Source organism: Ammospiza nelsoni, chromosome 4, assembly GCF_027579445.1.
Source record: "Ammospiza nelsoni isolate bAmmNel1 chromosome 4, bAmmNel1.pri, whole genome shotgun sequence".
In the NCBI taxonomy this organism is placed as follows: domain Eukaryota; kingdom Metazoa; phylum Chordata; class Aves; order Passeriformes; family Passerellidae; genus Ammospiza; species Ammospiza nelsoni.
The window spans coordinates 21,154,368-21,177,638 of NC_080636.1; the positions used below are offsets into that span (position 1 = coordinate 21,154,368).

General features: G+C 37.3%; 1 protein-coding gene across 2 annotated transcripts in view; it reads left to right on the forward strand.

The window, feature by feature from the left end:
- RGS12 (regulator of G protein signaling 12) overlaps positions 1-23,271 on the forward strand; it is an 87,276-nt gene that overhangs the window by 45,901 nt on the left and 18,104 nt on the right. For both annotated transcript variants that reach the window (XM_059469983.1, XM_059469984.1), the window contains 9 exons: positions 6,343-6,512; positions 9,532-9,624; positions 10,740-10,883; positions 14,489-14,668; positions 15,900-16,053; positions 17,307-17,383; positions 19,087-19,287; positions 20,096-20,169; positions 22,333-22,459. In XM_059469983.1, coding sequence (XP_059325966.1) covers positions 6,343-6,512; positions 9,532-9,624; positions 10,740-10,883; positions 14,489-14,668; positions 15,900-16,053; positions 17,307-17,383; positions 19,087-19,287; positions 20,096-20,169; positions 22,333-22,459 — 1,220 coding nt within the window. The remainder of the gene's footprint in view (positions 1-6,342; positions 6,513-9,531; positions 9,625-10,739; positions 10,884-14,488; positions 14,669-15,899; positions 16,054-17,306; positions 17,384-19,086; positions 19,288-20,095; positions 20,170-22,332; positions 22,460-23,271) is intronic.

Sequence of the window (23,271 nt, forward strand, 5' to 3'; positions counted from 1 at the left end):
ACCAGAGAGACTGTAACCAGCAAAAGTGAAATTAAATGAATTCCTAATTCATCTTTAGCTGCATTGAGTAAAAAGTTGTGATTCATCTGTGAATTATATTTTCTAGCATTTACTTTCATTGAGGATGGAACAGCACAGACATTTTTTCAGTTTTCTTTAATCTCACTAGTACAGAAATAGATCCACAGACAGACATTTTAGGGTATGTTTAGTTTAGAGAAATTTTCACCATAACCATTGGTACAGCGCTGCATGCTTCCCTTCCTAGACTAAATCTTTGTCATCACAGAATCACAGAATGATTTGGGTTGGAAGGGACTGTAAAGGTCAACTTGTTCCAGCCCTGCTGCCATCCAACCTGCCCTTGACACTTCCAGGGGTGTACATGTAGTTTCCCTGGGCAGCCTGTTCCAGTGTTATCATCACTGTCAGAGTGAAAAATTTCTAATATCTAATCTAAATCTACCTTCTTTCAGTTTAAAGCTCTTTGTCTGCTCTTGTCAGAAGTCTCTCTCCAGCTCTCTTGTACCCCCTTTAGGTAATGAAAGGTGCTCTAAGGTCTCTCCTCTTCTGCTTGGTATTATTAATTAATATTATTATTTGTACATGTACCTAGATACTATAAATACTATTGTTAAGCTTTAGTTTGGGAAGAAAATTAATGTGTAAAAAGCAATTATGTGTTTATATAAATCTCTTCAGTATGGTGGGAGGCACAACAGTTCTTTGTACATTTTCCTTCCAAAGTCAATGAAGTTTTATGTCATATGGCTTTTATTGTGTTAGAGCCTGGCCCTGGAAACCATCTAGCCCTTTGTGTTTATTTTATATTTTGCATCCCAGCTTGTGCAAGGCTGGGATGTTCTTATCAGCCAAAACTCTGCACTTGGGCATTGCAAGATAGCTGATGTGTAAATTAGTGTTGTTTCCAGATGTGCTGACCAGTGGCAGCTCTTAACTGTAATTGATTTGTGTAATGAATCGCAGACAATCAGAATGCAAACTGCAATAATGCTTAAATGCAAGATTATTGCTGTAGATCAACCAATCTGCTCTAGGGGGTAGCAGGAGCCATTTGATGTTACTACAGTGACCTGTAATTAGCAGGTTTCTCTTATTTCCCACCTCAGGAGCTGTCCCTGTGTGCTGACTGTGGGAGTGTGTACACAGCACGCAGGCTGTGCCTGATGTTCTGAGCACTGTGCCATCTGAATTGTCACAAGGATGATCAATAGGCCCCTGCTAATGACTGACTTTGCTATTTATACCTGGAAGGCACTTTAGAAAGGAAAAACCTTAAGGTCAAAGGATCTATAACAGAAGTACCATCATCATTCATGTCCCAGACAGAGGTGGTGAGGTATCTGAGCTAGGGAGCATGTCTGAGTCAGTTCTCACCTGCTGTTCCCTGCAGAGATCAGTTCCACAAAGCTGAAATACTTCAGCCTAACAGATACTATATGCACACATTTCTTCCTAAGATAGTACTTTGCTGTAGTTTCTGCTGCTTTTTGCTTTTAGTGTTCATCACTTGGAAAGAATTTTCGTAAGGAAAAGTGTTCCTAAAGACCTTTCCGAAAGGAATCTGATGTTTGCAGTAATAAATAATGTAAAACTGTGTTTTAAAAAGTAACTGAAGAAGGTAAGGCAAAAAATTAGCAATGAAGTGCAAAATAAAGCAAAACACTGTTTATGCTTTTTGCACTATAACTACAGATGGATTGTTTCCTCTAACAGGTATATGACTTATTTGTCAGTTCTGCTGGTGGTGCATGCTCACTGTAGCTGTGTTCCACTGTAGCATAAATAATTCAAGTTCCTTTAGCAGCAGTGGCAAAAGGTCTTTCCTTTAAATTATTTATGTAGCATTTTATAATGCTTTGTGTTAAGTATACTATTGCTTCCCTCTGCTTGAAGCAGCGAGGGTAAGGAATCAGCTTGTTCAGAATAGAAGCTCCCAGGAGCTGCTGTGAGGAACTTTGCTAGCTTCCCTCATCCCAGAATTGCAGAGGAGCAAACAATGTGCTGTGCAGTCAGACTAACCTGCACCCAATGGGTTCCGGGACGTTGCGGCTGAACTTGGTATGGATTCAGAAGGATGGCTTTCAGTGAAGGGCTTGAAGTGTTTCATTAAGTGGCACCACAGTGGTTCTTACCAGCTTTATCCAGGTAAAGTATTTAGTGATTGTATGATTTATATGCGTTCCTATGATTGTGAGGAATGTGCTTAGTGTCTCACAATAAAAAAAAAAAAGTATTTGTAGGCTGAAAAATACATACAAATGCATACAAAATAACCTTCATTTATTGTATTCAGGCTTATGGCTTTATATTATCTAAACCAAAACTTCTGAAGCCATCCTATCCTGAATGCTTTCAAGACTTAGTTGATTAAATGCCTGTATTTTCTTACTTAATGCTGTTTTTGTAAAATAAATAAAACCAAGACCCTCCATGGAATGTGTAACCACAAAATGTGCAAAACATTGTATTTTGAGATTTTTTACATAGCATTTTGTGTCAGTTCTGTATTTCCAAAAGATAATAAATTAAACTGAATGAGTTTGAATTCAAGGTAGTTTTTCCTCAGTAGGTATGGTTGCTGTCAAGCAGAACAGAAATGAAGTTAGGTCCCTGGGATTTGAAATGTTTGATCAAGGAGCCTCCTTTTACAGGTAATACAGGATAAGTCGGTGCTTCCAGCAGTGATGACAAAGGAAGGCAGGCATTTGGAAACTTCCCAGCACTGCTGCAGTTCATGTTGTCCATGCAGAGCTGGGATTTTTCACATTAAAATCATCTGGCATCCTGAGTTTCCCAACTGCTCCTTTTATTTTTTAAAATATTTTCAAGGGAGAGGAGGAGGAGTCCACTTTGCACAGCAGCCCTGTGGTGAGAGCATGTGAGGGTGGGAGTCAGGGCTCTGTGTTTCCTCTGATGACCATCACAGAGGGCTCATTAGATGAAATATGTGGCTGGGTTGGAAAGTTTCTCCATTCCTGCTTTCCAAGGTGGGCTGCATGTACCTAGGAATGCATGAGCTGTGAGGGTCAGGAAACCTGATGCTGGAGTCTTTCACTGGAAACATTCCTCTGCAAGGGGAGTGGAGCAGGAATTATGCCTTATACAGTCTTCATTTAAGTGTGATTCGGATAAATTGGGTACTTATGGTAGAATCAGGGATGTGTTTTTCCTTCTATCTGACTTTCTTTTTCTCCAGTTCTCAATGGTGTATCTGCACTAGGCTGTGACTCTTTTAATTGCAACTGATGATCTGGGTGTTGACTAGAATAACCAAGCCTGTTTTGGCAAACAACCTTTTCTGTATTGTTTTCAGCTTGATGAGTACCACAGCAGAAAACTCTACAGATTTTAAAAGCAAACCGACTGCATTTTTTCATTAAGGGAAACCAAAGCTGTGCCAGGGTTAAGTATAAATTAAATAGTTATTTTTGAAAAAAGTCTGAATTACCTAAATTAAGTCTACCAGAACACAGACAGTTTACTGGGAATGAGTAATCCCTTAATGCTATGTTAACATATTGGAGGACCTGTGCTAGTAGCTCTTTGATTGTTGGAAATAGAGTCTCATTTTGGATCGTTTGTTTTCATGGGATCTCCAGAGCTGGGAGTGTATCAGAGGAGGGAGAACCCGGTGCAGTTTAGAGGAGTGTAACTCTGAGGAGCTGGAGAGAGCAGGCAGCTGGTAGCAATTAAAGGTAGTTAGCAGTTCCCCATGGTGTAAACACTGGAGGCTGTAATTGCAGTTGGGTTTCCCGGCTGCCATGGGGAAATTGAACGCCTGCCATGGGAGGGAGGTGATGCTGACTGCCTGATGATGGCTGTGCCTGCCACTTCCCAGTCCCTCCCGACTCCTGAGGCACTGTGACTCCAGCATCCAGAGCTGAGCTCTTGGTATGGCTGCTCCCTAATTCCTCTCTGTCAGCCAAGGAGGTTTCAGGGGCTTGGCATGTGGGATGAGTTTGCCTTTCTGACTTTGCCTGAAAGGAACAAGGAAATTTTCATCACTGGGGATTGAACCCTCCAGGAGTGAGGCAGTGTCTGAAACTGTTCCAGATCTATCAAGAAGTGGGTGTCTGTTTATATCCTGGACTGTAAAATAGAGCACATGCACCTGTGGAGCTAAAGCAAAATACTACAGATAATAAAGTTAGATATCATCCTCTTCAGAATCACATTAACTTCTTTCACAATAGTTTCACTCTGGTGACAGATAGTCTCTAATGAAGTTAACAGTTGACTTGGTTATGCTCTTTCACATGTCTTAAAGGAAAAAGTGAATAAATATTTGTATAAGAAAATTTGTCATTATTTGCTGACTGTTTGTAATTAGCCTTGATTAATATGATTGGGCAATCATAATTATTTATATACCTGATTTGTTACTAGTGTCCTTAAAGATTATCATTATTGAAAATACAAAGTTACATTTTGTTTTTCCCTCATCTAATTTTGTATCTTTGTCTTATTTTATTTTTGTCTTAAAAAATAGTTTTGCTTACAGAAACTCAGAGTAAACTGTTACATCTCAGTGAATATTTCTGAGCTAAGAATATGTTTAAAAATGAAGTTTTTTACTCTTAAAATTTTTTTTCATATTTTTACAACTATCTTTATCACTTTTCCCAATGCTTGTAACTGTTTTTGAATGGTGCATTTTTTCAGAGCTCTTACATCCAGGGAGGAACAGTAATGTTTTGTAACATGAAGTTTGGAAATGCAGAGTGCCTTCAAATACTTCTAACATAAAAGGAGACCTTGGGAGAGCGTATAAAGTACCCGGGGTCTTTTTGGTGAAATTACTCATTGCTTTAGTTAGTCTAAGTGATTACCTGAGGAAAATCATAAAAATATCCCCATGAAGCACAGTCCATTTCTGACTGGTTGTGAATTCAGTTTTTTCCAAGAGATTGCATTTCTAGTGAGCTGCATACTTGCTTTTCCATTGGCATAAAACTGCTGAATATACCATCTATTTAATTTGAGGGTATTATTTTCTTACATCTGTTACTACAAGTTTTTCAAATAATTGAATGTCTGTGATTTTTTCATCCCTTCATCAAAGAATCTCATTCAGTTTGACATCTCTCTGTGTGCAACCTGTCCTGCTTTGAAGCAGGGAGATCAGACCAGGTAGCTCAGGCTTTAGTTGTGTCTCCACAATGAATTAAACCTCACATCTCCTCTATAAAGTGTGCAGCTGTGAGTTCAGCATTACCAGTTTTACATTTGTGTACACTGGGGGGTGGAGGGACGATCCTGTAAAAGGGTATGCAAGAAGTAAATGATGAATCTGTGAATAGAGCCCTGCTGTAAGCAGTTCCCTCTCTTAGAGCAGCCATTTCTTTCCCCTTTCTACTTCTGTGAACAAATGGTCACTTTGACATTTTTTTGTGTGCCTATTTTGATTACTGACGTGACAAAGATGATCTGGGGTTAATACTTGGGGTTTTTAGTCTGCTACACTAGGGGTTTTTTTGTGTTTCTCTGAATTCTCCATGGGGTCTTGTTAATTTGTTTCTCAGAATGAAAAATCACTTCTGTGTTTTCAAAATCTAAAGGATCTGTTAAAATCTCATCTTGGGGTCTCTAGATTATTCCAGTATGTTGGCTGAAGTCTGGAAGGGATCCCTGTTTTTATCAGAAACCGTAATAAATGGAGGATCTATTGTTAGGTGTCTCTTACTTCCTGTGGATGAGGAAGGCATCCCTTACTATCTAATTTTCCTAATGTTCTTTTCCACAATTGACTTCTCTCCTAAATTTTCAGTATGAATGGGAATCTTGTATTTCCATGCAAAATTTCAGATTGCTTGTCTGCCAATTGAAGTGTTTATGAAATTTTGCTGCCCCCTTTCACCTCATAGGTTTTTGCCCACATTCTGATGAATAGTGGGTGCTTGAAGGTCAACTTTCCTTGGATAACCTTCTGAAGGAGTGCAGTCTATAGTGCAAGAAATATAAAGAGGAAAACGTATTTTTTTTGTGGAACAAGAAAAAATATTTTGTTTTAGAGCTGTCCCTTCTGCTTCTGTCAAGGGACTGCTGTTAAGACACTCATTCAGTTTTCTTTGCAGTAGAACAGAAGAAATTTGAGAGGTGTTTGGGGTGGGATTTTTCCCTATGCAGTTGCTCTTAATAAAAATGGAGAGGGATAATTAGAAGTCTGAACCACTGCGAGTTTGAGCAGGAGGCGTGATAAACCAAATAAACAATCCTGAAGAGTACAAGTATAATCTATATAATATATATATAGTAGTACTTAATAATAGTACATATATAATAGTACTTTATTGACAGCTGTGATTTCCTTTACTGCAGAGCTGAACAGCACTGAGTTGAAGGACTGCATCAGTGAGAACAGCCTCAGCAGCAATGCCAGCCTCCCCAGCGTGCAGAGCTGCCGGCGCCTGCGCGAGCGGAGGGTTGCCAGCTGGGCCGTGTCCTTTGAGAGGCTTCTGCAGGACTCTGTTGGTGTTAAATATTTTTCGGTGAGTTTTGAGGGACAGTGAGAGGCTTTCCAAAATACCTGATACTGCTGCTGTAATTTTCCTGTATATTTTTTTTATTGACACTCTCCTTGCACAGGGCAAGAGACGGGAGTTCATTCGTGCTCTGTTGTTACCTGAGCATCTTTCTGAGTTTACACAGGTTCACAGTTGAGTAATAGTAATATTCAGATTGCCATGCATCTCTGCATAGCTTCTATTTTCACCTGAAACTTCTGCTATATTTGGCGTTGTCTGGGAACTTCTAGAATTCTTCCCCATTTGTAAAATGCTTTTTTTTCCCTATCTGTAGCCTTTGTACAAGAAGAAGGAAGTACTTTTGGGTTGTTTTTTACATCTATCTCCTGAAACACTGGAAGCCACATAGAAGGTGTTTTCAATGATAGAGTGGTTTATTTTCCTGTGAAAAGTTTTTAGAAATACTTTTTGGAAGTAGTTACGGTAGTTAAAACCGCAACTTGAAGGAATAATGCTGAGTATTTCCAAAGCATAAATACTTTACAATACATAAAAAATGTTCTGCACAGCACATTTATGAGGTAGTAAATACCATCATCTCTATTTTGCAAGGAAGCTGAGGGTACACACTTTTACTTTGTTGCACTGTAGTGTGTTGCTGATTCTGAGTGTGTTACACAGGGACAGTTTGTGCTGCCCAAGTAATTTTCGCATTAGGAATATAAAGAAACATCTGGTACAGGAAAGGTAGATTATTGAAATCTGCAGTAACTCAGAAAGACTCTTTTGCTTGATATAAAAGTATTAAGAGATCACAATGGTCAATAAGCCAATTTCCATGTTAACTGGTGGGGGAACCCAAAACCCACATTAACAGTGAACATCTATTTGTGGAAACAGAGAAGAGGAAAGCAAAATAATACATCCTGGACATTGTGTTCCTTATTTTAGCAGAGTAGTCTGAGAGTTAATAGCATTTCTGCTTTCATACTGAGATTTCTTGTCAGACTGGAAAAAAAATTACAGTTCTGATCTAATGTTGGAGTCTATCTAAAAAATGATGCAGTTCATGGGGCTCCTACTGAAAGTTCAGTTGACTTGGTTCTAATTACTTGTAAACCTCTGGTAAACTTGTGTACACTTAGGAAATTGCTGCATTAAATTCTTTGGCTGCTATGATACTTCAAAACTTACATTATAAATGTAAAAAGTAGCTCATATAATTTTAATAAATGTTCAGATTAAAAGGTTAAAGGTACACATCATTTCACCAAAAGCCAACCTCGGATATTCTGGAAGTTTTACTTTTTGCTCACATTTTTTTCTAATTAGAACTTTTTAAAATGAATATTGCAACATTTCAAGTCTTAAAGAAATCCAACTTTAAAAAACAATTAAAGAATGTTAAAGTTTATTGTGTGCACCACCATTTTCTTGAGGCCCAGGAGATGTCCAGAGCCATTGCTTAGATCTGTTAACCTGATTGCCATAATCCTGTGCAGTTACAGATTGCTGCCAATATCCATGAACACTGAGGCACCAGCATTTAATTTAGGGTTCCGCAGCAAGTGTCTTGGTGCATGTGTGATCCAGCATCTGCCTTTCCTGAGGACAGCTTTGTCACAGAGCAGGAATTGCTCTCTCAGATGGATAGATTTTGCATGTTTTGCAAATAGTCACACTTTGCATAATAGCTGCTGCTTGGAGCTGTTTGCAAGTGCCCCCACAAGGGGTTCAGAGCAGCCTCTGCAGCTTCCCAGCCATGGGTGGCACCTGCCTTGCTGCCTGGTGTTCCAGCTGGGGCACCCCTCAGCCCTCCTGGAGAAGCTGAGATGTTGGACAGCTGTGCCCAAGCCCTGTGGCCACGAGGAAGCAAGGGGAGATGGACTCTGGGGTCACAGGGAGTGTGCCAAGGGGGAAGTAGGCACTTGTGTTCTGGTTCTTGCTCACTCATTTGGTTCTCTTTAGATATGTAATTGCATGTAAAGTGCAGAAATGTTCCCCTGGCTGCTCTCAGGATTGTCTTTTATGCATTTGGTGTCTCAGCTTATGTATCCGAAGAACTTTAAATTCAGAGCTTGCTTGGGCATTTAGATTCCCTGTATTGTAGTTTATCTCAATTGCTTTCTTACAGCTGGACTCCCTAAACTGTTATGTAAATCTGAAAAGCACAAATAAACTTAAGTTTATTTCTGTGTAGATTCTTCTTACACAGCTTTCTGAGGCTACTTTGTATGATAAGGAAGCTTCACTGACACCCATGTGATGACTGAGTGAAGGTTGTGGTGGATCAAGTTGTTTTTTTAAATCTTTTTTTTCCCCTGATGGTTAAAATTCTTTAAAGATGCTGAGAGAATATTGAATTATACAGATTTTAATATGGGACAGTTTGTAATTGTAGGGTTTTCCAGCTGAATCAGTACCAGTGTTCATTTGGACTTTAGGATTCTGTAATATAAAGATCCTGAGTATTCTGTGTTGTACTGGGAGATATTTTATTTTCCTCTCAGTGAGTATTTTCCAAAGAGAAACAATGTGGCCACGTCAAACACAGTGAACAGTGATAGATTTTTTTTTTTTTATAGTTGCCATGTGATAAAAAAATACACTGTAATGAATCCAGGATTGGTTATGGGCACTTCTTGGTAAACATCTACTCTGTTATATCGGTAGAACTGCAATTAAAGACATTTGCAGTGTCACTTTTAAATCTAGTATATGAACTATTTAAATTTTTATTTAAAGTGTATTCACCAGTTTAAGCACTACTTAGCATGACATTTCAAATTTTGTACTTGCAAATGATTTGATTGTAACTTGATGTATTCTTCTAAATGTATACATTAAAAAAGACAGGAGAAAGAGGGGAGCACCAGGTATGTATTGGACATATATTGATTTTTACTTTAGGAAAAAACTGGATTGTGAGACTGATTGAAAACTTACATTTATGCAAACTTTCCAAGCATTATATATATGTTTTTTAAGCTGACAAGTAACTTTTCTTTGAGATATTTATTTATTTGCTTATTTTTTCCCCTAGGAATTTCTACGGAAAGAATTTAGCGAAGAAAATATTTTATTTTGGCAGGCCTGTGAATATTTTAACCATGTACCTGCACATGATAAAAAAGAGGTAAGTTAGTGTTGTATTTCAATACCTTGTGTTGCTTCTTCAAAAATTATTACTCCTTCAAGATTATTGAAATGAATGGAGCTGTGCTTGGTCTGTGTACTGTGACATCACTAAAATAGGGTGGGATGACCTAAGCTTAAGATGTTGGATATGTTCAAACTGCAGCAAAGTGCAGAGGTAGCTCTGTGAGAATGAGTTAAAGTATCCTGGATGTTGCAAATGGCCAGCAGTGGTAGCCCAGTGCATGGAAGTGCAGAGCAAGTAAATTGTCCATGTCAGGGAGAGGCCTCTTGTACTCTTTGAGCTAAACTGCCTCCACCAGCCAAGACTGTGTTTCTAAATAACTTAATTATCTGCTGCTCCGAGGGCAGGGCTCTCATGTTTGTTCACAAATTATGAGAATCTCCATCTCATCCTTTTGAGGGAATCCTACATTGGTCAGGCAGTTTGGGTGAATTTTGAACTTTATGCAGGTTGGCAACACTTATGTCTACACCACAGCCAAACCTGGTCAGGTTTATGTGGTGGAAACAGTTTCACCTTCCAAGTCTCTCTTAGTTCTTTTGTCTACTAATAAGGATTTTTTCTTCTACTTTCTTCTGTCTTCAAAGTATTTTCTGAACACCACCCTTAAGGGCTGTGGGCTCAGCTTGGTGGGTTTTTCATTATTTTCATGATGTGTGTGTTTCATATAAACAAGTTAAAAATAAGTGGTTTTGACTGTAAATATTCATATATATACTTACCTTTTTCTTACTTCTAGAAATGTAATCTTAGAGGATGTATTTAAATAGTAACTGTTATGTAAAAGATCTCAAAATCTAAAAAAATCTACTCTTCTTTTACAAAAATACTTGCTGTGCTTCACTGCTTGATTATTTTTATTTTTATTTGGAGGACAACTGTTCAAGAAATATTTGATGAATATTTGTAATCATAAAGAAAAAAACCCTATTTATGTGCTTAAAACTCACAAAAACTGATATATGAAAAATACATATATAAAAGATTCAGGAGTGGCTATCTATTTTTGGGTGGAATGTATCAGTGTAAGAAATGCCTAGCTAAAATTATGGTTTTAAAACCAACATACATTTAGCATTTCTTTTCTGTAGCTTTCTTACAGGGCTCGGGAGATCTTCAGTAAGTTCTTGTGTAGCAAAGCTACAACCCCAGTTAATATTGACAGCCAGGCACAGCTGGCAGATGATATTCTCAATTCTCCCCATCCAGATATGTTCAAGGAACAGCAACTTCAGGTAACCATAGTAACCATGAATGCTCTATGTTTATGTCTGTTATCTTTTCCTTTATGATCTATAAAAATAGTTTTACATGCTGTATATTTTAGACTCTGTTAGAAGAATAGAAAAAAGGCTGCTTGGCTGTTTTTCTGTTATGTGGAGAGAATATTTTCACTTAACTAAAAAATAATCTGAAAAGTACTGTTATTGAAATAACAGAGGGTTAAGTGCAAGTAAATAATTCCATGTGTTGCAGCACCATTGCATAGAGTGTTTGCATATAGCTGCTTTTCTTTTCTTTAGTGGAGAGCTGAGTACAAAAATAGTGTCTAGTTTTGGTTTTTAAAATGTTTCTAAATGTTAAAATGTATTAAGGGAGTTCTTCTCTTAGGCTTTAATACTACTGTCAGGCAAAGAGATTTTAGAACTGTTGGAGTCTGAAGACCTCTGAAGTGGATGTATTTTAAATTATTGATAATCAGAGCACAACAGGATACACTTCACATTTCCTGTAGAATTTAAGTTTCTAGCCTTTTTTCCCTAAGTCATCTCTTTGGTAACTCTTCCACCCTACCAGTTTATTAGTAGAAGTAGTTTTGATATCATAATTTTGGAATCAAGGCCATGGCATTAGTGATCCAGGTCACAGTCTTGGGACACAATCTCAGACCATGTGCTTTTGGGCAATCTGAGCAGCAGGGCATAGTGTCACCCTCCTGCAGAGTGCAGATAGAAGGTAGGTCTGGCTGCTGCTGTGGTAGCTCCCAGCTTTACAGATACTCCTTCTGCACCTCCCAAGCCTGAGCCTTCTGTGGGAATTACCAGTCACCACATTCCCAGACATTTTTTCATGCATTTGTCATCCTGGTGTTGTGGAGACTGTGCCTGAATTCCTCCTTATCCTCTCCCATTTTTTTTTGGTGGAGTACAGAGTGTCCTGATGAGTCAGGTGACAGGGTTGATGCAGGTTTTGTCCCTTTGAAAATGCTGTATCCTTGGTAGGAGGGCTCGTAATGGGGGAGAAAATGCTCATGGGAAGTGCTGCTGTGCGTCCAGTCCCAGCCACAAGGCCTCTCTGTACCTGACCTCTTATCTCAAATTGTCAGTGCCTCAGTGAGACCCCTCAGTCAGACCCAGTCCTTTCTCTGGAAGATGAAGTGAGGCAGGATGAGAGCTCCTTCTGCTGCAGGACATGGCCTTGGAGCGTGGCTGAGGTGCTGGGGTGTGCTGCCTGGCTGGGGACAGGGCTGGGCAATCAGCTGCTTGGTGGCCCTTCATTCCTTGGTTCCAGGGAGTGCTTCTGCAGGCCAGCTTGTGGTCTTGGTGGATGGCACCGTGTGATAACACACAGCTGTGGGTTGTGTAGTTACTGCAACACACCCACAAAGTTGAGCTCATGGTGGTGACACAACCTTAATAAAGTGAAAGCTCTGCATTTGTGGTCTTTCACAAGATTTTTTAGATTTGAGCACTGACCACAGAATGGGTGCTGCTCTGTGGTGGTTGTTGAATGAGTGTGGTGCTGGGGAATGGGGAGTGTAGCTGTAAGGCTGCAGAGGAGTGGCAGAAGTGTGTGGGAAAGTGCCTTGGAAACACTTTCAGGCCATTCTCTTTCAAGCACTCTCTGTTGGGAATATCCCTGGAAGTTGCTTTCTGTCCATGTCCTGACAAATTTGTCCATGATCTTGTTGTTAGAGGTTGTAATGGCAGTGTGGATGCAGCCAAAGTACCTAGTTAAGATGTTGCTCCTTTTTGTAAATTGAATAAGAACAAGCATTTTCAGTGTTTCTGGATGGAGGACAGTGCAGGTCACTTGAACATATTAAAATAAGAATAACATAGCATGTACTTCATGAAGATTTGATAATGGATGTAAGTTTTTCTGCTCTTGTTTATCTGAAAATTTCAAATTATGTTTTTAAAATATATGTTTCTCATTTGTAAGTACAAGAACTAGCATCTTCTAGCCTTTTTGCAATAAGCAGAAATCATTAAGATATGTAAATATGATAATAATTCTAAATATAGGAAATCATAGAGGTAGTGTGGGCTAGAAACATGGGGCAGATGATAATCAGCTCAAGGTAAGTTAGTTACCCTCTCATGGCTCTGTCCTGCAAAGTTAGAAGGTTGTAATTTTTTTGCTGTATTAAGTATGTTTAATTTGCAGACTGTCAAAGCTGGCATATACAGAAGTATTTTTCCATAGCTTACCATGTGGAAAACAGTGCATTAAAAGGCAGCAGCTAAGCAGGAAGGGGAATATACAGAGGGGAAAGTAAAAAACATGGAAGTTGGCATTCAGTTTGAGTTGGGTTTCTGTGACTCTGCAGGATCAAGTTCTCTCTGCTCTGTCTTGCTGTTTACAGGATAGGTTTTGGGCTAAAGCCTGTTGGGAAGGGTGTGTCTGCACAGTCTGAAGCATGGTTTCCATCTGCAAATGGGCCACTCAGTCTCAGTGATGGACTTTCCTTTACACTCTTGGGAGTGCCATAACCTGCTCATGGTTCCTACCTTCCTTGGCTTGTGGGGAATTTGTCATGTCCAAAGAAGTAGCCATTCTTACTGTTTTTTCAGATGAACTGAATCATGGGAGAAGATATAGAGCTAAAAGTATGGATTCACTTAAAACAGCAAATTTGCAAAAATGGAACAAAACCTTTAAACCTTATTTAGCATTAAAAAAAAAGCTTGTTTTCACTTTCATAAAATTAGCTTTGTTTAAATTTGCAAAAATGGAACAAAAAATTTAAACATTATTTAGCATTTAAGAAAAAGCTCTTTTTCACTTTCTTAAATTTACCTTTGGTTAAATCAGCCTCAAATATTTGATCCAGGCCTGGTATAGAGCTGCTTTCTTCCTCTGTGGTTAAAGATAAATGTTGATCATTTAATGTAAACTGTTCTCTTTTGAGATCTACAGCACCTTGATTATTGAATTGCCCAGAGATACTGATGGGTTTTTTCCTTATCAATGGATACAGGACTGTAGTTTACTGTTAACACTTGTCAGTTCTGGGTTAATGATGTGATGATCTTAGAGGTCTTTTCCAGCTTAAATGATTCTATGACTCTGTGAACATTTTATATGATGCAAAGGACTCTCAACTTCTCCTCACATCAGCAATTAACATTGTGTGTCTTGTATCATTGTGGATTATTGCATATTGTGATTATATCATATTTCTGTGTTTTAGAACATAAACTTTTCTTGTTCACAGCTACCTTAAAACATACCTGCATAACTTAATGCTGTCACATACAGTGCCAGTGTAATAACCTTCAAAATGTTTTAAATGGCCAGATTGCTACATGCTCCACACAGAATGGCATCAATACAGTAAAAAAGGAAAGTGTTGTCAAGACTCTACATCATCTCAGCTTGCAGTTTGCACAAATCATAACTTTTTTTCTGAACCTGTAATAAGGGAATAGATCAAGTTATATTTCACTTTAAAATGGGTGCAGTGGATTTAGCCAGGTCTAAACAGTGTCATACCTATGCTGCTTACAGCCTGATATCCTAAATGTTATGGGAGCTTCCTATTGCAAAGCAGCTTCATTTTCTCGATGTGCTACTGGAATGTATGTACCCATTATCCATTGTGGTTTAATTTCAGATATTTAACCTGATGAAGTTTGATAGCTATACTCGCTTCCTCAAGTCCCCCCTCTACCAAGAGTGCATCTTAGCTGAAGTGGAAGGACGTCCTCTTCCTGATCCTCAGCGTGTTCCCAGCAGCCCAACCTCCAAACACAGCGTCAGTTCAGACAAGTCCAACATGTCCACACCAAAAAAGGTGACTTTTGCATTGTTGTTATCACAAAACTGTGGTTTTAAATAATGTTTTTCACGTTCTTTGGAAAATCAAAGATAACCTGTAAAATAAAATGTATGGTTAGAGGTGTTGGCAAATACAACTGCAAAATTTTATGTACTCAGGAATATACTTTGAATCAGTTTTCTAGATATTGAATTGCTGAATATAATTTAAAATCTTCATTATTATTTAACTGTATGTGTACAAATAAAAAGTAAGTTTTATTTTGTTAATACACCAGTTCAGAAGCTTATTTTGGTTGAATAGGGGAATTAAGATGTGATAATTTAACCTTTGCTGAGAGGAGACATTTTATCAGAAGTTTTGGAGAAGGCTTAACCTAAACTAGCTCATTTTGGCAAAGGGTAGTTTTTAATTTCTTAGCTCCTACTAAACTAAGATAATTCTGTGTTAAATAAGTACAGTTGCTTAAAAATTAGACCAGTAGTCTTACTGACTGATCCCTTGACATTATTTAGGGTTTATTTTTTCTTCTTGTAGATAATACCACCATGGCATTACATAACTGTATGGGTAAATTATAACTTCTCATTTTTCATGTCAATCACTACAGATTACCCCATCTGCCATTATGTATTCTTATGACTAGGAACCTTTAGAAAGTAGCATTTCAAGGAATATTCTAATAATCTAACAAGAATACTAGCTTGTTAAAAGCAAGTTTAGTTTAATATCAAACATTCCTGACATTTGTATTCTTCAACTCTAATAAATACTTGATTATACTTGTAAATGTTAAACAGTACTTTGTCATTGTCTTTGAAAGCTGTTCATGTTCAAGCCTAGCCTAGGAAAAATACCAAAGTGAAATTCAGTGTTTTAAAAGCAAGGCAAATGGCCTTTCCACATTAACTTAGGCATTACTGGTGAGCTGGGGACAGTTCTTTCATATTTGCTGGAGCTCTCCATGGCTCATTTCCAGCTACTGTTTTGTGCTCCCTACCAAGCAGCACATTTCCATCTCTGTATTTCTTTCTGTTGCCACTGGTGAGGTGTTTTTTTGGGTTTTTTTTTTTTTTTTGATTGCTGCTGAGAGGAATGCTGGCACAGACACTTGTGCGTGGGGTAAAGAAGGCAGCTAACCTGGCCATCACACTCTTGTTTTGGGAAGAAGTGTGGGGAGGTTTATTTTAGACAATATACTCACACCTGTGATCAAACCAGTGATTTAATTGTGTTTTGGTGATAGCTAAGTGGTAAGTCAAAGTCTGGAAGATCTTTAAATGAAGAGTCAGGAGAGGAGGACACTGAGAAGAAAAAGAGGGGAACATTCTTCTCATGGTCAAGAAGCAAGAGTTTGGGAAAATCACAGAAGAGAAGAGAAAATGGTGATTATCCAAACGGTGAGTATCAAAATCTGCTTTGTTTCAAAGTTGTTTCAGCAATAGATATGACTAATCTCACCATGATTAGTTGCTATCTAAGTGCATTCTTGGGAGTGACAGAGGAAAGGAGCTGTCAAGTCAGAAGGCCAGAGTGTGGCTAGTATTGCTGCAGTTTTGTGGAAGATGTACAAGTAAATAGATAAAAATATGACAATATTTAAATTTGTTTTTACTGACTTCCACAAGACTTTTTTTTTTTAACATTTTGGAATATTCTGCCTTTCTGTGTGCTGGTAATTGCCTTTTCAAGCAGAGAGCTGCTATTTTTATAGAAAGATAATTTCAAATCTTTACAGAAAAGTCCAGGATCAGTACAGCAAATAGTGCTGTAGTTACAGCTATTTAAAAATTCCTCCATCTGCATTATCCTACTTTTCTTTCTTTTATCAGTAACACACAGGTATGTTCACTTTTGAACAGTCACCATCTGTTTTCACCTTCCCTGACTAAAATGAGAAAGGAGACTCAGAGGTGTGAAAGCCCTTGTAACCTGCTGTTTTGTTACTTAATTGTGTTTGAGAGTTTAAGGAAGAGTTCCCTTATGAAAGCACCTGTTCATGGCCTCTAGAGGAGATGAAAGTTTTGCAGTAAATTATGCTGTTGAATTAAAAATGATGAAAAAATTCCAGCAAAGCCCCAAGTTTGGTCCATATTTGATAATGCAGTTTTTGCTTCTGATAAATTCCCAGACCCACAAGATACCTTTGGTCATATGGATAATTTGGGTGTTCTTAGTATATTCATATGTGAAAAGACATCAGTGGCATTTGCTGTGATCATGGACATTTCCTTCTGAAAGTGACTAGTAATTGCCTTAGATTTTAGTGTTCTAATACCATACTTGCACTTTTAAAAGTATTTATCTGCCTTGAGAGTATCTGAAGAGGTAGAATAATTTTTTTAAGATGAAATATTGAAATCATGTTACATCTAGTTAACAAAACTAATATTATTTTAAAAATATTTTTCCCCTTTTTTTGATGTAAAACAAATGGCTTTATTCAGGGGTTACATAACCAAGAAGCACTTGACCAAAAGTTACTTTGGTTTCCATGCTTCTGTGCACAGTATGAAGATTTGATGGTTTCTTTCCTTTTAATGAAAAAAGAAACATTTGTGACCCAACAAGATGATATTTGAAATAGTTGTCTGTATTAGCATAAACAATGAAATCAGCCTCTTTACTGATTGCTGGTTTTTTGTACAAACAGATTCTTTTCAGTCCAATGGATTGTCCTACAGACGGGAATCTCAAGGCTCCATGTCATCCACTGCAAGTCTCGACCTGGTAATGGCCGCCTCTTGCTCATGGGCTACTGGGGGAGCAGATGAAACAGTGAAATACTGATTTTCTAAGTGGTGTGATGTAGCTTGTTTGATGTAATGCCTTGGGAAAGGGGTTTCAAGTGATGCAGCTGCAGCACGAGATGTAATATTAGGCAATTTCAGAGTGTTAGAAATGCAAGAGAGGTTGTGTTCATATATTATTTCTTATGCTGTCCTTGGATAGGCTTTGCATCTTGTCTGTCTTAACATCAGGCACCAGTGAACTACAGAATAAAGTTTCCCTTTTAAAGTCTGTAGCTCTTTAAAACTAGTTTGTTCTACCTGCAAGGATGCGAATCTGTTTTAAACAGCCACAAGTTAAAGCTTTTCCTCTTCTTGGCCTCTGCAGTAAGGGGGATGCAAGTTGCATTAGGTTGATTTTTGTTGTGCCAGTGTCCGTCTTGCTTCTTCTCTGTTTTCTTTAAAGCTGTGTGTTTTTGTCATTATGACTTAATTTGGTCCTAAAATCCTGAGAGGTTTGTTGTGGACACTTTGTCATGCTAAGAAATTAACAAGTGAAGACACTGTGATTTCTAACCATCAAGTTTTACCTTCACAGTGTAAAACTAATGAGGTGCAAATTTAAAACAGCATTAATAAAACATAGATGTAATACTTTATTTATCTATGTTGATATGGAGGAAGACTCTAAAAAAGGAAATTTTAGTTTTTTTGTGCTGTTGGTGTCTCTCTGATAGAATAGATTCTGTGTAATTAACCATCAACTAATAACTGTGTAAATTTATCTATGCTAAAAATATTGATCAGGGAAACAAGCATGGTGAAGTCATGTTTATTTCTGTTGCAAAAAAGTCTTATCATAAAAAATAGAAAATGCAAAGGCTCCCTAAAGCAACAACCCCTCATTTCTTTCCCACTCCCACATGATTTCTATCAGAAAGTTACTGTGATTTGAATGAGAAGCACCATGTTAAAGAAGAGAGAAAAAGCATGATGAGTACCCTAAAAGGCTGTCAAACCCAGTATTTTTTAGTGTCCTTTTAAGTTGTAAGTGAGCTTTTTGTTAAATTTTCAAAGATACTTTTGATATTTAGTGGTAGTGTTACTATTCTGCTGTTACTCTAGAATAAAGGTTAGTGCCTAGTCCATAGCATTGTAGTCCTAATTCCCTTTAATAAAAACAATTAATGGTCATGAAGCAAATAATTTTAAAATTTTAATTTCTCTGTGGTGTATTTGTGCATAGAATTTGTATTATGTTGAAAGAAGAGGAAATTTTGTGAGGAAAGATTGAGCAACCTGATGTTTAAAGGCATTCCTCTTCACTTAAATGTTGATTCATAGGGTGCCAATGGTAATTTTTACATCAGCAGGACATTATTGAGCACAGACATTTAACTATTTGGATGCTTAATGAGATTTAATTTACTTTTATAATTTTTAACTTGCTGTGTAAAACTTCACCTGTTCTTGAAATAAATTCAGATTTGTGATTTAGATTTATGATCTTTATCTAAATTTTTTTCCCCCGAGATTTAAATGTATCTAATATTTGTGGTATTTGGAAGGATTTCTAGCACAAGGTAGAAACTATGGTTGTTGGCATGGTTTGATCTGGGTGGGCTCCAATAGTTTATACTCCAATAGTTTATATAGTCCTCATTTTCCCATTGGTCACTGACCTTTTTTTTTTTTCCTTTCAAGTCTGAAACCTCAAGATTGCCTGCATTTGTGCCAGATAAAGACAAATCCCCCAAGTACTGTTGTGTAAACCTTCCGGATGGCTCATCCAGCAAAATGGCTGTGAAGTCAGGGTTCTCCATCAAGGAGGTGCTCGCTGGGGTCTGTGAGAAACATGGCATCAACATAGCTGCAGTGGACCTGTTCCTCGTTGGAGGTGATAAGGTACTGCATATTCCTGGGCTTTTTTGGAGGTGTTTTCCTCCCCATTTCACAGATAAGGAATTCTGTTCTCTCCATACTGACACACATGTCCTGGTTCTGCCCATAGCTTTACATTGGCAGTGCTGGTTAATTGAAGGAGAATTGAATTATCCATGAAGAAAGCAAATGTCTGGTAGTAGATGCTACTGCATTAAAGCCCTAAAACATAGTGACATTCAGTTGCTCAAAGATGAATGAGATGCATTAATGGTAGAAATGAGGTACAGGTTTTAATATTGAGGAAAATTTCCAAGACAGCAATCTGTGGGGATGATGCAGTGTGTGTGAGATGGCTCTTAGTCAACTGAAATGTTCTCCAATTCAAAGGGAAGTTGTGGACATGAAGTATTTATTCTCTTAAATTCATGCTTTTGATCCATCTAGATGATTGCAATGACAAAAATCAATGAATGTTCACAGTTATGGGCTTTTAAAGCTTTTAAGGACTGTTAGCTGGCTGTATTTTCTAATGCATTATTCTGTGTTATTTATATAAGTTGAAGAATCTAGGTTTATTTTAACAACCAAGTTCCTGAACACCTGCTGACTCCAGTGGAAATTGAATTTTGGTCATTGTTTCACACCTAGCCAAAAGAAAACATGCTTTAATCATGTTCCATATTGTAAAGGAGCAGTCACTGGAATGAGTGCAGCCTATATTAATAATATTCCGAGTTACCTTAAAAAAATTTAACAACACAGCTGCTCTTTTTTACATAGTTTAGAATTAATTTGCTCTCTGTTCTTTTATCCCTGACATGTTCTGCAGCCCCTGGTGTTGCACCAGGACAGCAGCATCCTGGAGTCTCGGGACCTGCGCTTGGAAAAACGCACTTTATTTAGGTAAGAGTCAAAAATAAAGCCTTCCTATGGCCTTTCCCTCCCTGCTTCCCAGTTTGCTTTTTGTAAGTGCAATAAAGGAGATATTGCCAGTTCCCTGTGCAGTGAAAGAGGAGGCTGTGCAGCTGCAGGAGGGGGCTTCCTGGATTGCTCTTAGGATACAAGTGAGATTTTGATGGCAGTGTTCCAGTTTAGGGACATTTAAATATTATTGTGATGTCAAAATGCTCAAGCTGAGGCAGCTCTGAAAGCATTGGACAGATGTGTGGGTCCAGAGGGACCTTCCACATCAGAAAGACATGTTTAGTAGGTTGGAGTAGCACAGAAAGATATAGAAATTGAACTGTAAGTCTCCTAGCCTTAAACTAAATGGATGTATTTATTGATGACCTGTTCCCATTCAGTTTTATCTGTATATATTTGCCCACCTGGAAAATTACAGTAAGACTAATTGTATAAATAAAAATCCTCTGATGAACCCCGAATCTTAAAGTCAATGTTAAATTATGAGTATGGATATAATATAATGCAGTACATTATACATTTAGTTTTATGTAATATATTTGGTAGCATGTGTTTTTTTCAAAATAACATTTGTAATTTTTTCCAAAATGAATCCAAACTAATGCTATGAAAACTCCTGAAATAATTATTTCAGGAAAAAGTATTGAAGCAAAATGTACTACATTACTGACCTGGACTTTTGAAGTGAATGAAGTTTATTTTGTGAGGAATTCCTTATTTTGGCTCTATATTACTTTTCCTTAGGAAGCTAGGCTAGTTTCTATTTAAAGGTACTTCAGGTTAATAAATACTGCATGGCATATTCAATTTTTAGATTGAGATTGAGCAGTCTTTTATTAGGTGTGAGCTTGTTGAGTCTCCAAGTTAAAAAGGAACTTGAAGTAGGCAGTACCATATGTTATTTGTGTGTTAATTAAAATGTAGAAATGTTCTGCATTATTCCATTCTCTGGGTAGATACTATGTAAGCAAATATAGTCAAATATTTGGAACATTTTCAGACAAAGGAGAAATACTATGTGGGTATACTTAGTTACCTCAGTGTTTGCCACTTTTGTATCAATTACCAGCTAATGATTAAAATTGAAATTTTCAATTTAGTAACTGTTGAATTCAAAGAAAATATAAAAGACAAAGTTTCAGTTATTCTGGCTTCTTGTGAAAGAGAAAAGTCAACATGACTTAACATCGTGTTTAATTTTTGTGAGATAATAATATCTGATGATGATGTACATTTCTTCTGATTGTTTTGTTAGTAATAAGCTTGTCCTTGATTTCACACTATAGTACCATTGCAATTAAATGAGGTTTATGGAGGATTCAGGGCATAGATGAAGAGCATTTAAAAAAAAAAATAAGCCAAAACCAAATCAAAATCAAAGCTGGGCACAGTTCTGTGCAGGGACATAGATGCTAATGAAAGTTGTTTGGGTTTAATTTTGTAAAAAAAAATTGTATTTAATTATTCTTTTACTGTTTTAATAATGAAAAATTGTAAAATATGCTCTGAAAAGAACTGTCTTTAGCCTGTAAATTCTAAGTTAATTACTTTTACACCTTTGGTGTATAAGTTTCTCTTATACCGATATTTCATTGTATGGTGGCACCAACCCAAAGAAGTAACACTGGAATTCCACAGTGTTAGTCTGCTTAAAAATTAAAATATTTGTCCAAATCCATCTCATGTAATTGCATAACAAGTTGTGAGTCTGTCTTGTGGAACTGAGAAGAAATATTTTTCTTGCATCCAAATCTACAGTTGAGGCATGGAGTCACTTGGGAAGGACTCCTGGACCAAACTGGTCAGAGAAATCTCCCTGTAAATATGGAAGTGCTGTGGAATGCTTTTTCTTGGTCTGAAATAGACTGCCTCAGGCCTTCACTCAGTTCTGGCAAGCAAAACGGTAGAATTTTTATTTGTGTTAAATAGAAGTAATAATAAATTAAATATAATAATAAAGAAATAAAAATAAAATAATAGATTCGTTGTTGCTTCAGTTAACATACATTCATGCTACTGCGGTTCCAGCTAGCTACTAGCTGTAAATTGTTACAACTATGTGGTAGATTTGATTTGACATATTTCTGTTCACTTTATTTACTGGAGTATTTCACACTTGATGTTGCAATTGCTGTGTTGCAGGCTGGATCTTGTTCCTATCAACCGGTCAGTTGGTCTGAAGGCAAAACCCACCAAACCAGTAACAGAGGTCTTAAGGCCTGTTGTTGCAAAATATGGTTTAAATCTTAATGAACTTGTGGCAAGACTAGTAAGTATTCTTTGATGTAATTCAAGCAGCAATATTTTCTGTCTGCAGAAGATCATATGATAGTCCCTGGAATGATTCCTCTTCCCTGAGAATTAGGCATTTAAATATCTACAGCTATATTTTGAGATAAAATGCATTGTAATTATAACCATTATGCTTAGTAGTAGTTACCTCAAATATTTAGTCTACATCTGTTTTATATTCTCTTCATAATAAACCCAACATCCAAAATAAGCAAGCCTGAACTTTGCTTCTTCCAGAGCTCAACTCCCATTATTAGCCAGGGAAAGTTGGTTGGATTAAAGCTTTTGTTCCATTGTCCTGGGAATCATGAAAGTTGCCACAAATCCCCTTGCAGAAATATTTTGTTAAAGCAGACTAATTCAACTTCTCTACTACTGAACTCTTGGCTGGCATGTTCTCCTTTCTTTTGTGCTGGAATACCTAGGAATGTAAAGTTAATTTTGTGGTATTTCTAGTATGTAAGCTGTCTTGGCTGAACCAGTCCAAGTTTTTAAGATAACTGAAAAGCATGTTGGAATAAAGATAACTTCATTTAATGAAATTACAAAACTAATGAAATAATACAATCAGTTCAGAATAAAAAATAATCTAAAGTGTTCTCTGAAAAACATGACTTGCTGAGCATACACACACTAATGGTGCTAGAGTATTTGAGCACACTCACAAATTGGATGATTTTTTTTTTTCTCCATGTATCATTTTCCCAAATTCCATTCTTCTCACAGAATAGGGTTACACTCATTGAAATTAAGGTAGTTTTACACCACTGGAATAAACGTTTTTATAAC